The following is an 18,927-nucleotide window of genomic DNA, read 5'->3' as shown; positions in this document are numbered from 1 at the left end:
TCGTCAGGAGATAAGGGACCTCTTAGTGTCCCTCCTGGGCATAATGCCCAATGGTAGCACAGCAGACCATGCAGCCAGCAGGCGCACCTGACCTACCAACAAGGAGGCAGGAGGAAGGGTCCCCACTCTGGAGAAGCCTCCAAAGCTCATGGTGCCAGGAAACTGAGGACAAATTCACTGACACGAAAGTGTGCCAACTTCAAAGACCTGCCTAGGTTGTTCCTAAGTTATCAGAAATATCCAAAATATTGATTAAAAAAAAAAAAAAAAACACTTGGTAATCAATGTAAGTAACGCTGTGAAATCAATATATCGGATTTAACAGAGGGAAAATTGTGAGTTAGCATTCTGGGATCTACAAACAAGCTATTTTTTAAGGAAGATAATTACTTAGCACCAATTTTTCTCTCTCTCTCTGGTAATTTTTCCTTTTCCTTCAAGCCCCTGGCTGTGATCAACGCAGTCAGAGCGCAGCTCAGCGGTGCTTTAATCAGTAACACAGCTGGGCAGGACAGGAGTGCAGTCACACACCACAGGACAAACAGCGCTCACACCAAAATGCAACTCTTCTCAGGGCCATCCTGACTCAGGGAACACAAAGGGCCCCACAGTCTCCTCCTGGGGTTGCTATGTGGCGCTCCAGGCCTGAGGGGCTTCACTCAAAGTGACGCAAGTGGTTGTACAGCGACTGGACGTAAGTGAAGACACACATGGGGTCCGGCTTGCGGCCCATCACCATCATATCCTCCACCTCAATGAGGCGCTCACAGTTGGCCAGTTTCCTGAAACACAGAAGCCCCATCAGAACAAAGGTCCCCACAATCAGCCAGCCCCACAGCTATCATCACCACCCCGAGACAGAACTCAGCCTGGAGCTGGAGGCTCCCAAGTGGCCTCTAACAGAGGATTTGGATCACCCCAGGAGAACCTTTGGGGTCACTCACTCTAAGACAGCATGTCCCAAACTCCCACCCACGTTCAGGAACCACCTATGCAACTCATATTTTGATGTAAGTAGACTCACGTCAGTTTTCAGGAAAATTAAATTTCACTTTGAAATTTCACTAAATTCTAAAAAAGTAACATATTAATTTAGTCTAACTTTTATTAGCACCAATTTCTCTCTTTAAAAATAAAAAAATTTAAATTTCACTAAAAAATGCAGTGTATATCAGCAGTATATGGAAAATCAGCATGAACTAGAAAAATGTACAGTAAGTCCTCATTTAACCTTATGGATAGGTTCTGTGTTTAGAGAAATGACGTATAACAAAACCAACTTTACCATAGGCTACTTGATATAAACAAGAGTTATGTTCCTACATCATCTCAACATTATAGCAAAACAATGATATTCAAGGACCTGCTGTAAAAAGAATAAAGCAAAAAATAAATTCACCCATATGCCTCCTAATACAGTGTTCCAGGGTTCCCAGTCTTTTTCCCCCCCATATCTATAAGTGCATGACTATCCGAGTTTCCACTCCAGCCCCATCCTTACTAGCTATATGACTTTGAGCAAGAGACTTAACTTCTCCAGGCCTCAGTTTCCCCATCTGAAATAAAAGCCACTTCACAGAGCAGTGTGAGGATTAATGAGCTAATCCATGCAAACAAGATGGAACAGTGCCTGGCTTAATAAATGCTGGAGATTATTATTGTCGCCGTTTTTATTATCGTGCCTCACTTTAAAAAGCAGAAGGGATCATGGAGAAAAAGAGGCTCAAATCTGAAATCTAGATAGCTGGGTTCAGATCCTGACTTTACCAGTTCCTTCACCTTTCTGTGCCATTTCCTTGGCAGAAAATCAGACTCCTGTCTCTGCTCCCCTTCCCAACAGCCCCTCCCCACATTGCTCGTTTTGGGGAGATTGTGTGTCTTCCTGTGCCTTGTACCCCAGAGCTTGTAAAGCAGTTCGCATGGTTCATGCAGCATTTTCTACCGGTCTCCACTGACTCCTGGGCTTGCATGCTCCAAAGACAAGGACCATGACATTAACATAGGGTTCTGTTTCATGGTGCTGGCCTGACACCAGGCCTCCTATCAGAAACCAAATGTCAAGGTGAAATGGAGACATCTGTCCCAGATCCCATCGCCACCTCCCCCTCAGTTTGGAGCAGGCGTCCTGTAAGAGAATCCAACAGCTTTGTGGAGTGGCAAATGGTTTGGCCCAAAGAACGGACACCCTTGCTCCCCAGGGCTCAGTGTTAAGGAAGTCGGCACTCTGACAAGGACAGGCATGCAAAGGTGCTTTGCCAGTGGACAAGGATTGAAAATCTGAGTTCTTCCAAGAATCATCCAGGGACCTGAGATTCACCTTCTTCAGCTATCACTTAGCATCTGGTGACTTCCTCCTCACCTACAGCACAGGGAGAGCACCTCCCTCCCTCCCAGGGCTGCTGTCAGAGGATCTCAGGTGTTTGAAAGCAGGCTCTGCACATGTGCTCAGGGGTATCACCACTGACAGCTGTGGCCTCAGCAGCCCCCTCTATTAAATGAGGGCAGCATTAGAACCCTGAACCTCAGCCTTGGAGGAGAACTGAAATATCCTTCAAACGCCCTCATCAGAAGGACCAAACACCTCTGTGAAGGCCCTGCCCTGGCGTGATCATCTGGAGCAGCCTTCACCACCACTCCCCCTTCTCAGGGAAGGGGCCTCTCATTTCTTTCAAGGGCAATTCAAATCCCTCTGCAAGTGGCACTAGCCATGACAAAGTTTTCTCTTAGTTTCTCATGCTCTTTTCCCTTTTGGTACTTTATACTATTGGTCTCGCAAGGCTAATTCCACCCTCCTCCCCCTACAAAAGAGCCCTTCTTCCCATGTTGGAGAATCTTCATATCCATGTCTTGCCCTGCAACTAAATATTCCTGGTTCCTTCTCTGCCCCAGAGGGTACCTGGGCCCCTGTCCACTGAGCTGGTTCTACTTTTTTTCTCACCTTCTTCACAGAGGGTACCCGGAATTGCTGGCATGTCCCAGGTATTGTCCAACCTGTGCAGGGAGAGCGAGCTGACCCCCTTCTTCATTCTAGGGGCTGCATTTACTCTCCTGGTAATGACAACCCTGCACGGGCAGTGAGTCTTAGAGATCAGGGTGGCAGTCAGGACTGGCGCTAAGGCCTCATCCTGGTGTCACCCTCTACTACCAGACAGGAGGCCATGGGCAAAGTGCTGGCTTCCCCAGCAAACAACCTGGGGGCTGAGCCGTATTCATCTGGTCCCCACGCCACCCCACTCACCACTACGGTAATGATAAGATTGCCAGAAGCCGCAGACACAGCTCATGAGACAGAGTATGAGAAAAAAAAATGATGATCAGCACTGACTTTTATAAAAATATTTCCATCTCAAATATGAGAACCAATTGCCTTTTAAATTTAAAAAAAAATGCTTTTGTAAAAATGATACGAGCGTGTTTTAAATAATTCAAACAACATGAAATAGTCCAAAAGAGAAAATACAGACCACTTCAACCGTCACCACAACACAGCAAGAACCAGAGTTAACATCTTTCTGCCTGCCAGGAATTTTAAGTGAATTTACTTAGCCCCACCTTGTTTGGGGTTAAAAAGGGCTTAGAGGGTTTTCTCCTACTCCAGTCTATTGTGATCTTCAGCCACCAGAAGGCTAGCCTGTTAGGGAGATGGAGGAGGAGTTTGAGGGGTTATTTTTACTTGTTTAAGCCTCCTCTAAGACTGGGATGCCAGGGCTGGGACTGCAGCCTCCTATTTGGTTTTAGACAGAGACACATGGGCACTACAAATAGCCTGGAAGCCCCTTCTGCTCAAGGTAACCCGAGAGCAGAGCACATTCCCCACAGGGCAATCAGGAGCCTGAGGCCGAATGTCTGGCTCCATGGGAGATGAGGGAGAAGGGTGCAGAGTGTAAAGTACCCATAAAAGGGGCTGGTCCTCCAGCCTTCCAAGCCTTGAACACCTGTCCGACAAGGGGAGCTCATTTTGCTGTCAACGCCGCATCTCTCACACAGATTAGGCCACAGGGAATATTTGGGACTGTAAATTACTGGGAGGAGGGGCAGCACAAGCCACTTTTACTCTACAGGTTCCTGATGCATCTCTGTGCTTTTAAGGCACTTGCTCCTAGAAGGGTCTGGAAACTTTTCTTTGCTAATGAGAGATGGACCCAGTGTTTGGCGGCTCCGTGCATGTCCTCCCTTCCTTTTCGAAGGCTGTGCCTTCACTGAAACTCAGACTCCTCTCCCCCTGCACTGCCTACTCCCAAACTGCCTTTCTGAGCACCATCCTGCTGCCTGCATGGCTCTTGGTGGCTTCTAATAGCCCTGTGTGTCTGCATGGCTTTGGCCCGCAAACCTAAGGAACATATGTAAAGACACGGGTAGCCAGTACCCTCAAGCAGATGTCCCTGTGCTTTCTTTCCAGCTTCTCTAACCAGCTTATTGTCCAAGTAACTGGGTGATCCAAGTTGCTGTCCTCCCAAGAGGCCTTGGACACACAGGCCCACCTCCCCAGCCCTCTCCCCTGAGTACCTGTGAGATAATCTCCCAGATGACTAATGAGGGGAGGCGCCTTCCCAGACTCTGAGCAAGCTCCCCGCCTAGGCCTGCTATGGGTGCCCCTCCCCAACCCCTCCGTCAGCAGAAAAACAAGAATTCATCTTAGGGGCCCCGCAGACCATTCTCCCCTCCTCAGTGGGGAGCAGGCGCAGGCCACAGGGAGGCAGGGCCAAGTTTTTTACCCCCACTGTTTGCTCTGGGGAGGCAAAACCTGGAGCAGCCTCCACCACCACTCCCCCGGGCTGGGAACAGAAGAAACATCTGTTTGTAGTCTGGAGGCTCTGTGAGCTCAAACCTCGTGCTGGGAAAGCAGAGCCTTGAATCTCTCTGGCTCTGGCTGCCAAGGGAAGCTGTGTTCCCTGAGAGCTGGGGCGCAGGGCTGCCACCCCGTGGCCCAGGGCCTCCCTCTCCCTCTACAATCCAGCCTGGTCCAGGGCTGAGAGTGACCAAGGCAACGAGGGCATGAGCTGGCACTGCCGGGCCCACTGGACTTGATGGAAAAGAACTCTGTAAGCCAAGTGTGGCCTCGCCCAGCCAGGGTGGGTCTCGGGGTACCCACATTAGAGCCCCAGCCCTGCAGACTCTGACAGTCTGATTTTTGACAGTCCCCATTTCTAGGCTTCAGGCAGCTGGGCCTCGTCCTGGGGAGGCACTCCTCCCCAGCATCGTGTGCTTGGCTCTACTTCACCATCGTCTGGATCCAGTTGCATAACACACTCCGTCCAAAGCTGTTTCTGCAATTAGGATGACAGCTAATCCCAAGCAGCCAAGAAAAAGAAGGCTTTTAAAGTATACAAGGAGTTCTTATGACCCCAAGGGGGCCGAGTCCAAGCGCGTCATCCGAGACAACACAACAGGGGCAATACTCATGTTCCAACAACTCGGGCCAAGTAGCTTGGAGCCAGGTCTCCATTCTGCCCCCAGAGCAAGAGCTGCTGCTCAGAGAGGGGAGGTTGCCTGGGCTCAAGGTGAGACCTATGATACCAAGTACAAGTCTCGTCACCTGCGGTTTTGACTCCTTCCTTGGCCAGGCTCGGGTGGGCGTGGGGGGCTGGGGTAAGGCTAGGAGGTTGGGCCGGGAATGGAGTCAGGAGGGCAGGCAAGACCTTGGGTGAGGGCTCCTCCAACCCGACAAGCACATGAGAGCACCTCCTGGACGCAGGCACTGAGACGCAGACAAGAAACAAAGGTGGTCAGGCACAGACGGATAGCAGAGGCTTATGCCACAGGCACAAAGGTGGGCAGGTGGGCAAGGAAAAAGGAGAAATGTTCCCTCCAGGAAACTTAGCTTTGAGGAGGCTTTCCTTCCCTCTGACCTTCCTCCCCTTATCTACATGAAGCTTAGCATCAGGCAGCCCTGAACACTCTCGTCTGTGCCCCTTGCTGCCTGGGGCCCCGATGGACCATAACAATGGCTCCCCTGTCCTCTGCCTTCTGCTTGTGTTCAGCCAATAGAATGCCCTAGAGTGAGGGCAGAAGAAAGGTGAGGGCAGAGCATTCATCCCCACGGCTTCCTCCCTGCCAGGTCACTGCGAGCTGGTGACTCCACTGCCCAAAGCACAGTTCCTATCAGCCGACCCTCTGCACACAGTTCCTGTAACTTCAGGCTGATTAGCTTGAGGGTACTGCACTGTGCCTGGCTCGATTCCCTCATTCCTGTCTACACCTTTGTAAGGAGTCCCTCGCTGACTCAATATGATGCACCCCGCCAGAGTCCTGGCAGATACAGCTCACCCGCCTTGAGCTTCTGATGCTCTGGGGGTTGCCCTCAGATAGCAACCAAATCCCCAGCTGGCTTCCCAAGCACCTTCTGATCCCAGAATTACTCCCACCTAATCTTCTCTCTAAGAGTAGGTTTTAAGGAGGTAAGCAATTTCATATGAAACACTAGAACAATGTTTAGAGAAGCAAAATCTTACTGGAGATATTTTAATGTCCCCCAGGCAGATATATTCATATATATTTAATTTCCTACTGGTGAGCAGCTGTGGCTTACCCAGGCAACTGCATCTATCCACTAGCCCAGGGAGGACAGACTCAGTGCTCTTGGGTCCCTATCACACTGCCCATCATGCCCTGTCTGTAGCTGGTCTCCCAGACTACCCACTAAAGTCCAGGCACCCAGCAAAGAGAGTAGGTGCACCAAAAAGAGAACCCAGCTCCACCACCCAGTGCTGGGGGACCCAGGCAGATCCCTGCCTCCAGGCCTCTGTCACTCCGTCTATACAGCAGGCAGACAGACTGGATGGACGCAAGGTCCTCAGCTCTGCGATGGCTGTCCCCTATCCTGCCCGCCTCTGTGCTCCACCTGGGTAGAAGTCGGGCTCAATAATTGTGGGGGCTGGTAGCCAGAGGGGCCGCCATACTCACTCAGCCATGGTGAAGGCCAGCTCGAAATTCTTCTTCCGCTGCGTGGGGCTCAGGGCGCTATAGTCAAAGGCATCGGGGAAGAATGAGTGCACCAGGGCACAGAATGCCATCCCATCGCTCCAGCTGGAGGAGAAGTTCTGCAGGTCCACATGCTGCGAGCAAGGCAAGGTGCACCAAGGGAGGTGAGGGGGTACGGCCCCCACCACCGCTCCCCACCCAATTCAACCTCACAAGCAGATTCTACTAGCCCCTTCCAAGGTCCACCATCCACCCAGCTCAGCCACAAGCTGCAGTTACCAGACCTCACCGCTTAAGGTGCACAGACCAGTCTGCTCAGGTCCAGATACAGGACTCCTGGGATTTCTAAGCATGGGCTACACGTGGCTAGGGCCCAACTGGGGAGACACAATTTCTCTATCTCTTACCCTCCACCCCAGCTTGAGGTTCTTGCCCTGGCCAGGGTAACAAGAGGGGGAGTAACGATACTCAGTTAAGCCTCTGGCCGGGGTTCCCAGGGGCTGGGGCGGGACCCTGGGCTTACCTGGTAGCCAAGAGTCTTGTTGCGGCACCACTCTAGCAAGATCTGCTTGATGCTGCTGGCGCTGGCCACCCCAAAGCTCTGGGACCGCTTCAGCTTGCCCCGGGCCTCACCTTTCCCCCTGCGGAGAGAGTGCAGGCCTGCTGTGGGGGCCACCCTTTAGCTGCCATCTCCTCTGAGAGGCAGGGGAGTCCTCAGCCATTCCCATACCACCCAGAAGATGCTCCCACCTGCTCTGCTCACCCAGGGAAGCCACTCTGTCAGCATGCATATGAACCCCTCAAGCCCATATCCAGGGTATGAGCCTCGCGTATCAGCTACACAGCCACTCTTGATGGTATCCGCTAGACCAATGCCCCCACTTCCAGCTTCCAAGTGCCCTGATTCTTGCACTTGGAATCAGGGGTCACCTTGGGACAGAGGACTTAAGCCTGCATGGCCCTGTGCCCCTGCTCTCTGCTTGGAGCCCCCTGCTCCCTATCCTGCCCCTCCTCAGAAGCCTCCCTCTGAGACTGCCCGTGCTGATGGGTCTCTCCTCTTAGCCTAGAAGGATGGTGTCCTCCTCTGGGCCCAAAGGACATCCCCTAACAGCTGAGAAGAGGTTTTCTGGGCCAGTGGGTCACTCCCTGGGTCTGTCTCCCTCACTAGAGTTGAAGCCTCAAGAGCCAGTAATGGGTCTTTTCACTGTCACAGGCCTGGGAGGCCTCTTGTAAGCAACAGGTGTCATCACCATGCCCTGACAGGGGGGCCAGATAAATGTTCAAGAGTGGATCCCATCTCTAATGGGTGGGAATGGACTGGGAGGCACTTGGTCCTGTGTGTCTCTTTCCAGCTCTGCCAGGAATCCCAATGAACTGCCCTTCTGGTCTTCTGATCACACCCAAAAACCAAAGGGGCTACAATCCATGCGGCAGTGCGGGCAGCCCTGTGGGCCCTCTGAGAATGGGGGAGAGAGGAGGGCTCTCATAAGGTCTTGCCTAGCTCCCTGACCCCCGGCCTGCCTGTGGCCCAGCCCTGACCTTGCGTCTTGCCTGAGAAGTCACATCTTGAGGAAGGACCCCTGGGGAGTAGCACAGGGCCAGTTTTGCTGTGCTGTGCCTTCCTGACCCAATTCCGGGTCGGGTTCTACTCTGGAGACCTGGGTGAGGTCTGGGGACTAGTGTCCATACTTGCCCACTGTATCCTGTTCCCACTTCTCAAACAAGGCCTTCCGGGACTGCGCACTCGACGTGCGGGGCAGCGTCTGCGATCTCACCAGCTCCCGGCGGCGCTCCCCCTGGCGATGGGCCGGAGCGGTGGCTGGTGGCTGTGAGGATGGGGGTGACTGGGACGGCGTCACCAGAGCTGGGCTGAGGAGAGAACTGTGGAGTCAGGAACAGAGGTCCAGCCATCACTAGCTCACACAGGCCCCAGGCTGGTCCCCCCAACTAGGTGAAGTGAGGCAGAAATGGGGGCTATGGCGGCAGGCAGAAAGCAAGCACTACTTGCTCCAGTCTCTGACCGGTTAGGCAGGTTTTCTGAACTGAGCTGCTGTCTGAAGCAGGCCTGACCAGCACACCCAGCTCGGGGAGGGGGAATGGGCCCCCTTACCTAGGTGAGGGTGTCAGTTCCCCGGGGCAGGGAGGGGGCATCCTCCTAGGCAGGAGGTTCACTCAGAAGCAGTCCCACCAAGACCAGACTCCCCTCCTCCACTACACTAGATAAGACCCCATTTGTTTCACCCCCTGGAACAGTTTGCCAGAAAGTCACAATTCTTTTATTATTAAAAGAAAAAAGAAAGCCAAGCCAGTCTCCCATTCCCACTCCCAGCTCCAGTCACAGTCCAGTTGGCCTGAGAGAACATGGGGACATCATAGGCCAGGAGGAGGCCCATACCACAGGGAAGCCCCTGCACGCCTGCCCCAGCCCACGGCTCTTCAGGTACTTCCACAGTCCATGGGCAGGAAGCACCTCAGCTCTGAGGGATCCCAGCCAGGATGGATGGATGAAGAGGACAGTGGGAAAGCCCCCTAGTCTCCTTCCTCCAGAGGGACTGACAGACTTGCTTTCAGGGGTCCACAGAGAGACCAGCCTATAGCCATATTTCTCCAAACAAAACTCTAATGGGTGAATTTGGAGCATGACAGTGCTCCAAATGAGGAGCCCTACTGCCTCATTTTCCCTGCTCCAATCCTATCCAACAACCCTCTAGAGGCACCAAGCCAAGGAACATGCCTCCTCCTGGGATCAGCACAGGGAACTCCCTGCAGATGGCCTAGGCACCTTGGGTCCAAAGCAAAGCCCAGATGACTCCTAGGAAGCAATGACCCATGGGAACACGGGCCCTGACTCACCTGTCATTGTTCCTGCCTCCTGCCACTGCCCCATAGCCAGAGCCCAATGAAGACCGTGAGAGAGAAGAATTCTTCTCTGTGGGACAAAGGGAGAGAGAGAAATAACAAGCCCTGTCTCAGGGAGGGCCAGCCTCTGCCTGCCTTCCTCCTCTGACCCAGCCCTGCACCCTCTTCCCAGCATCACTCCACTGACAGGCAGGACCCCGGGCTAAGCTGGCCCCACCTCAGCCAACAGTTGTAGAGAAAGGAGACTGGGAACATAAAAGAGGTCTTTTAAAGTGTCCCCACCTGCTTTTGAGACCCTAGGGCCCAGGGCCTCCTGTGCTACGCATCCAGAAAACACTCTGTTCCCAAACCCTCATTTTAGAAGCCCATACAGCCCCACCCCAGGTCTACCACTGACAGGCCTGGGGGCAGGGGGGACTATGCCAAAAAGTGCAGAGTAAGAGGCCACCTTTTAACCACACCCTCTACCTGTAATAAAAGACATGTCTGTCACTCATGAAGGGTAATGCTATTTCATGACATCTCTGGGAAGAGAGTCAGGAAGGACGGGCCCCATTGGATAGAGTAGACCGACTAGAGAAAGGAGTCACAGTGACAGATAGAGGGGACGCTGAGGCTTGGCCCCAGGTTTTCTGAGTCTCTTGCTAACCCCCAAGGCCTTGCTCCTACCACTAGGACTGGGAGTCCAGGGTGTGGTGGCCTCGCTGGGGCTCGGGCTGAGGACGGTGGCAGACGTGGGCGAGAGAGCCGTGGCTGAGGTCTCCCCAGAGAACCTCTCAGAGACGCGTGTGATGGCTGTGACTGGCTGGTGGGGCAGCCGCAAGGAGAGGCTCACAGGGCGAGGTCTAGGGGGTTCAGGTGCTGGGAAGGTTTGAGCGGCCTCAGGGGGTCCATCACCTGGACCTGGAACATGTGACCAGTGGAAGGGATAGATGTCAGCCATGGTATACCACAGGAGGACTCCAGCCTCCCCGAATCCTCCTCCCAGCTCCTCTAAGAAGGCCTCCTTGACCACTTCAGCCTCCCTGACCTCTGCTAATAGGGACTTCCCACTGCTCCAACCAGAGCTGATAATAGCTCCAACTTCCCCTCACTGCCAGATCAATGAAAACTAGTTGGCTTGGCAGTCTACTCTCTACTCGGCTCAGTGCTTGGACAATTCCTCAGCCCCTGCTTGCATTCCTCCAGAAAAGGGAAGCTCATCACCTTCTAAGATCTCCCATTTTCCTGTGTTGAAAAAGTCTACTGCACACAGAATGAGGCTGCTCTCCTGGTGGCTTCTCCATGTGTTAGGGTTCAGGCTCAAGTCCCCCCTCCCAGCCAAAAGATGGCCTGGCACAAGTGCATGACCACCAAGGCCCTGACCCCCAAAGTTAGCCATCTACCCCTCCTCTGTGGTCGGCCCCTACCTGCCCCTGGTTGGTGTCCATTCTCAGTGATGCACGAGTTTAAGGTCCTTTTCATCTCCGACTCAATGAATTCATCATGATGATCCACACTCTACAGAGACAAAAACACCATGGAGACCCAGTCAGCCAGGGCCTGCTGCCTACTCCCAAAATTGCTCCCCAAGCCCCTCCTTGTTCTGGCAGGACAAACACTCAGGTATGAGAGGGACAGCCCCCAGGATATACTGTGATGGGCCAAGGATACACATCAAGCAGGGGTGGACTCAGCCCCAGCTGCTGAGAACCTGAAATCTTGCAAGGCAAATGCCTCCACTGGGCTCATACAGAGCCCCAAAATGCTAGGGACAAAGGTCAAGGCAGAGGGTTCCAAAGGAATGTTCAAGGCAGCCCCATTCATCGCCCCAGGTTTGACCAGATGACCAGGGTCAGCTCACTCCAGCTCACTCCAGGTGGGCAGGCCGGCGTGGCTGAGCAGCTAAAATCCAGAGACATACATAAGGTTCTTTTGAGCCAATGATGGGTGCTGGAGCCCTCATGCTGAGGCCTTTTCATTGGTTGCAGTGTTACGAGATTTGCCAGGATGTCCAGAGCACAGGGGCCTTATTAGGTCCATGTGGCCCCTCCATCCACTCTAGACTGCAGCAGTGGTAGAGGGGTGCAGAGAGAGCCAAGACCAAGAACCAGTGGGGGATCCTGGCATCTTGACTGTGACACCAACCAGCAGGTGACCTGAGTCAGGTCGTGCCCCCTCTGGGTCTCAGTTTCTTTGTTTCAGATATGGAACAGGCTATGCAAGTGCCATCTGAGCATCTACCAAGTGTCAGGCTCTTTTTCTGGGCATGCCACTTATACCAACTTGCTTCTGTCCTCCCAGGTAGGTGCTACCAGCCCATCTTACAGGTGGAACTCGAGAGCTCAGAGAGGGGATGTGCACAGTCCAAGGTTACACAGTGAGAAAGAATCACAATTCGTGGCCAGGAGGGACATTCCTCTCAACCATGGTCCTGCCCTTCTCACTGTGGGGGAGGAAGAGAGGGCTCAGAGTGTCTGAAGGCTGCTGGAGTCTGCTGGCTAGAGGGGGGACTAAGGCAGACCTCTACCGCGGGTTCTACTAAAAACCTACAACGGATGGCCTGAGAGGTTGACTGTACCTCTCCCTAGATGCCTCCAGGCTGGCCCCCTTGTCTATAAGGTTCCAAGGTGACAAAAGCCCATCTCTGGTCCCAGATGGCTCAGCTACTCCTTCTACAAAAGGTGGCCACCCTGCCATGGAAGAATTAGTCTGGTGGGAAAACCAGGACCTCGAGCCAATGGCACCAAGGCAGCATGAGGGTTTGTGCCTAAGACAGACTTCATCCAGCCCAGGGGGTCAGTGATGCCTGAGCCAAGTTTAGAGTAAGCCAGGTGGACAAGGAGGAAAGGCCATTCAAAGCAAAGTGACTAGTACCTGCAAAAGCTGAGACATCAAGGTACAAAGCATTCTGATCCAGTGGCTACAGAAGCACCGCGCAGCCCAAGATTCCAGACCCGAGAACTTGGACTTAACTCCTTGCACAAAAAAGAGTTGAAGGTCATCAGCTCTGTGTTTTAGGAACATCCTTCAGAAGGCAGCAAGAGTGTGGCATGGGAAGGGGAACCCAGATGGCCAGCTACCTCACTAGTCCCAGGTGGGATCGTGGGGTGGGGAGATGGGGCAGTGGGAAAGCGAAGGGCAAGAAGGACTCAAGAGTTTTGGGGAGAGTGAGTGGACGTGGAGGGAGAGGCAGATGCCACGGCGGCTTTTCCAAGCCTGGGCTTCAGGCCTGAGTGACATGGCTAGGAAGGGAGAGGGTGCTGGGGGGAAACAACTACTTCAGTTTGAGACATGACTAGGGTAAGGTGCCCTGGGGCATCGGGGAGTTGAGGCCAGGAGGTAGCTGGATATTTGATGTGAAGTATCGGAGGAAAGACAGACAAACGATGGAGAAACAGGAATCTTGTATCCAGAGCACAACAGAGGAAGAGCCGCCTCAGGGTCGACAGGGCCGGGGATAAAGCACCGCATTTGAAGAGCGGAAGTGGCATCTACAGATGAGAATGAGAAAGGGGCAGCCAGGCAGGTAGGTAGAAAACCAGAAAAATGTTGAGAAAAACAAGTAGAAGTATATCAAGAAGGCAAGTATGTCAGCAGCATCCAAAGGTAGCCTCAGGTCACGGAAAAGGTCAAGATGAGATCTAAAAAGTATCCATTGGGTTCAGCGAAAAAGAGGCTACAGTTTAGGAACTGAATCAGCGGCAGGGGTATGAGAGAGGAGGTGACCTAGGGGAGAAGCTGAGGAGAAATGGAGACCACACAGGAACTTTAGCCATGAGGAGAGAGGAGGGAAGGGGTTTAACCCCCGATGGAAGGAGTAGGACAACATTTACAGGTTGAGAGAAAGGATCCAGCAGGGTGAGGGGACCTTCTGTAGGGGACCTTCGGTGGGGTGGGCTGGGGTGGGGTGGGATCTCTGGAGAAGAGACAGAGGACAAGAATCAGAACCTAGCCTTGGAGAGGTGACCCCTCAACTTCTGATTCAGGAGGACAGAAGGGGAGGGGCCAGGCCTACTCACAGGAACAATGCAGAAGGGTGGGGGGCATTTCCAGGTACCCCAGAGTGGGGAGGGTATCCCAAGAGCCACACCTTGCTAGCTTGAAGCCAACTCAGCAGTGGGTGGAGAAACAGCCAGTCCATCCTGAACCCCAGACCCCATCTGTCACCAAGTTCCACCCAGCTCTGGGGTCTCCATGTCCCCCCTACCCACCTTGCTCTGGTCCAACAGGTTCCACAGGTCCAGGCCTGGAGGGACAAGCTGATGGTGAAACCATTTTCCCAGGAATGTGGGTCTCTAGGAGTGGCGGGGGTCGGGGGGCACAGACATCTGCCCCTGCACGTTGCAGGCCCACAAACCCCATGATGCCCCAGGGGACCAGACACCACAACCAGATAGGAAGAAGGTTCTGGACCAGCAGGATTCCTGCCAAGGAGTCTCCACAAAGCAGAGGGGAAAGGGATTGAAAAGACTCATGCTAGGAGGCTGGACTCCAGCTTGGTGGGGGCTGAGCCCTAACTCCCAGGTTTTCCTGCCCCTCGCTCACCCATCCCCGAGACTGGAGCCACTCCTCACCCAAGGAGGGCTCTTCTCACACCTCATGCCGAGGGGCTACTCAGGGACCACCTTTCCCTGTGGAAGGGTCACTCCTGACCTGACACCTAGACTAAAGGCACTAGCAGAGTCAAGGCTTGGGACTTGGGTCTCGTACCCCAACCCACGGCTCTGCCCACAAAGCACTCCAGCCTTCCAGTGGGCAGAGAGGACAATTCAAGACAAACCTGTCTTCCAGGACCTGGGGCAGGGTGAGCCCTGGCTCCACTGTCTTAGCCAGATGAAGGAGAGGTAAAGGGGTGTGAGTGGTATAACCACCTCAGCAGAAGCTGAGCCCTTAAACCAAGGAGCCAGGCTAGGCTAGAACAAGCACTTCTCCGGGTCCCAAGCCATCCATGGAGGCCTCAGGCCCTGTCTCCCAAAGGTCTTCCTTTGGTGGAGGGCAGCCTGCTTGGCCCCCAGGGAAGGGAACCAGGGAGGGACCTCTGTGTCCTGGGTACAAATCTGGAGAGCCTTGGGGACAGGAACTGGTCCTGTTGAGCTGGCTCTAGCACCCCCAAGATCCCCATCTGGGCTTCATTTTAAGAAGAGGAGTCTCCCTGTGAGGGAGCCCGGGCCTAGGAATGTTAGGGGTAAAGCCAGGGGATGCAATAAGCCTGATTTCAGGGACCTTCTCACTGGGGAAGTTTTGAAACATTTTTGTGAGGGCAGGAATAATATTGAAGCTCTTGGTGCTGGCTGACTCCACACGGGTTGATGTGTGGACACAGGAGCCCACGCATGTGCCCAGCACAGTCCATGTTTGGCCAGAACCCCCACCCTAAGCCAGTTAACAGGATGTCCCACCCTCCTCCTCACTCACACCATGGTTTTAAAGACTTAATTCAAACTTCGCCCCAAAGCATTTAACTCCGTTATCACACAGTATGTCTGGGAAAGGAAGGCAGATAAGGCGAGTCTGGTTTCTTTCAGGGCCAGGGCTGACACCGCTCTCCTGGCAGTAGTTCCTAAGGGACTCCACTGCCTCAGTCATGGGGACCCAGCAGCTCCAGCTCAGCCAAGAGGACATTTCTAAGGAACAACTATGGCCCAGCCTCCAGGACCTGGCCTGGCCTCAGGTTGCTGTCATTCCCTGCAGGCCCCCAACCAGCTCCCCCAGAGAGCTGTGGCTCTGTGGACACTTCTGTGAATGGACTGGGCTGATGTCACTGTTGTAACTACCCAGTTTGCTCAGTCTGAGAGGCCAGACTGGACTGTGCCAATCCCTCTTGGTTTAGATACAAGGACACTGAGACCTAGCTGGGAGGAGATGCCCACAAGGCCACACTGCAAATGTGCCAAAACCAGCTTCTGCCTGTTCCAGGGCCTCCTTCAGGGAGTCTTCCCTGGTTACTCCCACCCCACTGCCCTGCTCTCTCCCTCCTCCCAAGCCTCCTTGGATACTTCTGTCTCCTCACTATCTGGCTCCTATTGAACCTGTCTTAGCCAGATGAGCAAGGTCCTTAGCAAGGTTAAGGTTTGTGTACTCAAAAGTGGATTACTTGATCAACCCTTTCTGCATTGAGTTCAGGGCACATCAATATACTGAGTATGACCCACCACCAACTCCCGCAGCAGGACACAAAAGGGTCTCCCAATACCATTGCTTGTTACAGAAGGGTGGTGTAACACCAGCCTCCACAATGCCTGACCACAGCCACCACTGGCTAACATGTGTAGACAAGACCCTTACACCCAGACCCCAGCTCTGTGACACAGACTTGGGGGTAGGAGAGGCCAGAGAAGTAGCAGCCCTGGCACCCAACCATGACCCTGTCCAGTCTTGCCCTAGAGCCCTGATTCCTTGTTCATGACCCAGCATCCGATCACACACTACTGGTCACAGCACATGAGGAGGAACATGTGGATGGTTCCACATACTCCCAGAAACTTGCTGGGAGCCTGTGTCAGCACTCCTGAGAAGTGGGATGCAAGATAAGTGGGGACCTGTGCTTCTAGTCCTGTGGGGGAAGCTGCCTCAGGCCCAGGAAGCCATGCTAAGGAAGCTGCGAAGCCTTTGACCCCACTGGAGACCCTGACCATCCTCCGCCCACGGTGCTCAGCTGTGCTTGCTATTCCACCTCACCCCAGGCCTTTCTTAAGTCCCAACCGTGCCTCTATCCTTTTTCACCAGCCACTACAGCATCCCTGCTGACCTCCAACCTCTTCTTCCCTCTCTCCATTTCTAAGAGTGGGCTCTTCGGGGCCTCCTAGCTCCCTGACAGCTCCTCTGCCTCTGCCCAGGGCTTCTATCCACCCTCTCCGTTGCACAACTGCCCTTAAGACTTCATCCACTCTAGGGCTTCAACTACCAGCTCTGCCCTGTTATCTCATTAATCTTAGGCCTTGACAACTCTTGGCACACTAGATCCGTGACTCCACCTACTCTGGGACGGCTTCACTCTGGATGTCCCACAGACCCTCATGCTCAGCACAACTCAAATGGAACTTGGCATCTTCACCCGATCTGTGACCCAGTAGTCCCCCACGCAGGGCTCTTCTCTCTGCCTCCCTGCTCATATCCAAAGACTATCTTGCCCTGCTGATTCCCCCTCTAAGATCCCTCTCCAAGGTAGCCCCAGCTCTCCATCCGCCCACCACTGCCCCAGCTATGACCATCCTCTCTCCTTGGACCATCACAATTAAGTTAGTCCATCTCCAGCCACCCTCCAACTTGCCGCGATCTATCTTTGAGGGAGCTTGCCAGATACAAGACCCTGTCCCCCTCCCCCCACCCAGTGCCCCTCACCCACCACCCCCATAACCAAGAGGAACAGCTCACTTCAAGTGATCATGGTGAACTTCTATTGAAACAGATGACTGGAGAGAATCCTCTCACATACATATGTGTATACGTGTACATATATTCATATTCATATACATATGACTCTGGGAGTATTTTTGTTAAAACTTGGTCAGATGCTTCCATGAGCAGACTTAGCAAATGAGTGTTCAAATAAAACTTCGGAAATGGCTGATGACACAGTTTATTAGTACACGTGAGCTGACAGCGGTGACTTTATACCATGGAGATTCAGTGTGTCATGCTCATAGGACAGAATTAAGTGTGTCCCTGCAGACACTTCACACAGAGCACTAGAACACCCGGGGGCTCTGTCACCAGCACATATTTAAGTACCTCTCACACTCCAGGAACAAAGCCCAGGTCCCTTGCCCAGCATCCATGGGTCCTTCACAACTTGCTCATCCGCTCAAAGCCACCAGGCTCCTCTCTGGTGGCTTTAGTCCTTTTAGTCTTTCTAAGGTTGCATGCACAGTCCCCCACAGCACCCCCAACTACACTAGCAGCAACAAGCCCTAGGCCTTCAGCAAAAAGCCTTCCTAGGACACCCACTGGGAAGGGATGATAGTATTTGGAGCAGAACAACTGCTCTGGCTGCCTGCACTGTGGGTACTGCTTCATCTAGGGCCATCTCCCACCCAGAATGAAACCTCCAAGGGCAAGGGCTAATCTGATTCCCCTCCCTCTGGTCCCCTGAGGTGCAGCCCAGCCTGCGCAGGAGACTTGTATGCCTGATAGATTGAACCAGGAGGGGCAGCAGGTGCAGACTATCCAGAGCCTGGAAACCCAATCTCAGAGCACATACCTGAGCAGAGTGGAAAATCTCACCTAAAGGCCACACCATGGAAACATTCTAACTAGCCACTCCAAGAGGCTCCATGCTCAGGAAAGTGCCTGGTCCACACTGGCCTCTGCCCCACCCCCACGGAGGTGTGGGCCTCTGGCCAGTCACTGAGCCCAGGAATCTAGAGACTGCTTAAGGCTGGTTTTTCTCTCTCTCTTCACAGTATGGGATTTGCCCCCTGCAATGAGAGTGCCCAAACACGGCTGAGCTGGGAACAGATTGCGTCCTCCTCCCCGCACCCCCCTCCCCCACCCCACACACAGGGGCTTAAGTTCTCAATCTGGGTTAATCGGTAACGGAACCGTCAGGCCTCAGTGAAGCGGCAACGTGGGGGGTGCGTGAATGGAGGTAGGGGAATAGGGGGTGCTGACCATTCCAACACGTCAGCGATGCCCCACGCCAGCGATGCCCCGGGTGATTTGGAGCAGGACCTCAGCGCCCAAGCCCTTAAAGTCATAGGACAGCGGGGAGAGGGAGACAGAATTCGGAGCAAACAGAGTCCGGCTCCAAAGAAGGGAGGGGGTCCGAGACAGGTGCAGCAAACAGAGTCCGGCTCCGAAGAAGGGAGGGAGTCCGAGACAGGTGCAGCAGGCCGGCTAAGACAGTGCTTTTCTGCCTTCTCCAACTCTGAAGTGGCGGCCGGACTCCCATCACCAAGTCCTAGAGGCCGGTGGAGGCACAGCCCCCAACCCAGCAGATGCAAGCACTCGGGGCGGCGGGGGATGGGCGCGAGGCGGGGAGGCGACACCTGCCGAGCCCCACTTCCCCAGAGCACGCGCTGGAAGCTCACCTGGCTGCGGCCGGACAGCGAGAAGGTGGTGTGGCTGGCGAAGCGTGCGGAGCCCAGGCGGGGCGCGCGGTCCGGGACACCAGGCGCGGGCGGAGGGCTGGGCGTGCCTGGTGTGCCGGGCGCAGGGGACAGCCCT

The 18,927-nt window shown here is 54.0% G+C and overlaps 1 protein-coding gene across 6 annotated transcripts; it reads right to left on the bottom strand.

The window, feature by feature from the left end:
• Positions 1-251: 251 nt before the first annotated feature.
• On the bottom strand, positions 252-18,921 carry SMTNL2 (smoothelin like 2). 6 transcript variants are annotated; one of them, XM_025040172.1, is made up of 8 exons: positions 18,792-18,921; positions 11,190-11,280; positions 10,450-10,683; positions 9,775-9,850; positions 8,611-8,802; positions 7,445-7,562; positions 6,904-7,055; positions 252-782 (listed from the first exon to the last, which is right to left on the bottom strand). In XM_025040172.1, the coding sequence occupies exons 2-8, from the start codon at positions 11,242-11,244 to the stop codon at positions 656-658; spliced, it is 954 nt and encodes a 317-aa protein (XP_024895940.1). In that variant the 5' UTR covers positions 11,245-11,280; positions 18,792-18,921; the 3' UTR covers positions 252-655. The 6 variants fall into 6 exon arrangements, with proteins under 6 accessions (XP_024895940.1, XP_006922279.1, XP_024895938.1 ...); XM_006922217.2 differs by having other exon boundaries at positions 8,611-8,790; XM_025040170.1 differs by lacking the exon at positions 18,792-18,921 and adding an exon at positions 17,963-18,128.
• Between the last annotated feature and the right edge of the window lie 6 nt (positions 18,922-18,927).

Source organism: Pteropus alecto, unplaced genomic scaffold (genome assembly GCF_000325575.1).
Source record: "Pteropus alecto unplaced genomic scaffold, ASM32557v1 scaffold398, whole genome shotgun sequence".
NCBI classification, from domain to species: Eukaryota; Metazoa; Chordata; class Mammalia; order Chiroptera; family Pteropodidae; genus Pteropus; species Pteropus alecto.
This window is presented reverse-complemented; position numbering and strand designations above follow the sequence as displayed.

Excerpts from the sequence above, each read along its gene's own strand:
- SMTNL2 (XM_025040170.1), bottom strand. The coding sequence starts at position 18,001 with ATGGTGTGGCCTTTAGGTGAGATTTTCCACTCTGCTCAG. Across the intron at positions 10,684-11,189 it reads TGGACACCAACCAGGGGCAG|GTCCAGGTGATGGACCCCCT; the intron begins GTAGGGGCCGAC and ends CACATGTTCCAG. Across the intron at positions 9,851-10,449 it reads CTGGACTCCCAGTCCTAGTG|AGAAGAATTCTTCTCTCTCA; the intron begins GTAGGAGCAAGG and ends TTTGTCCCACAG.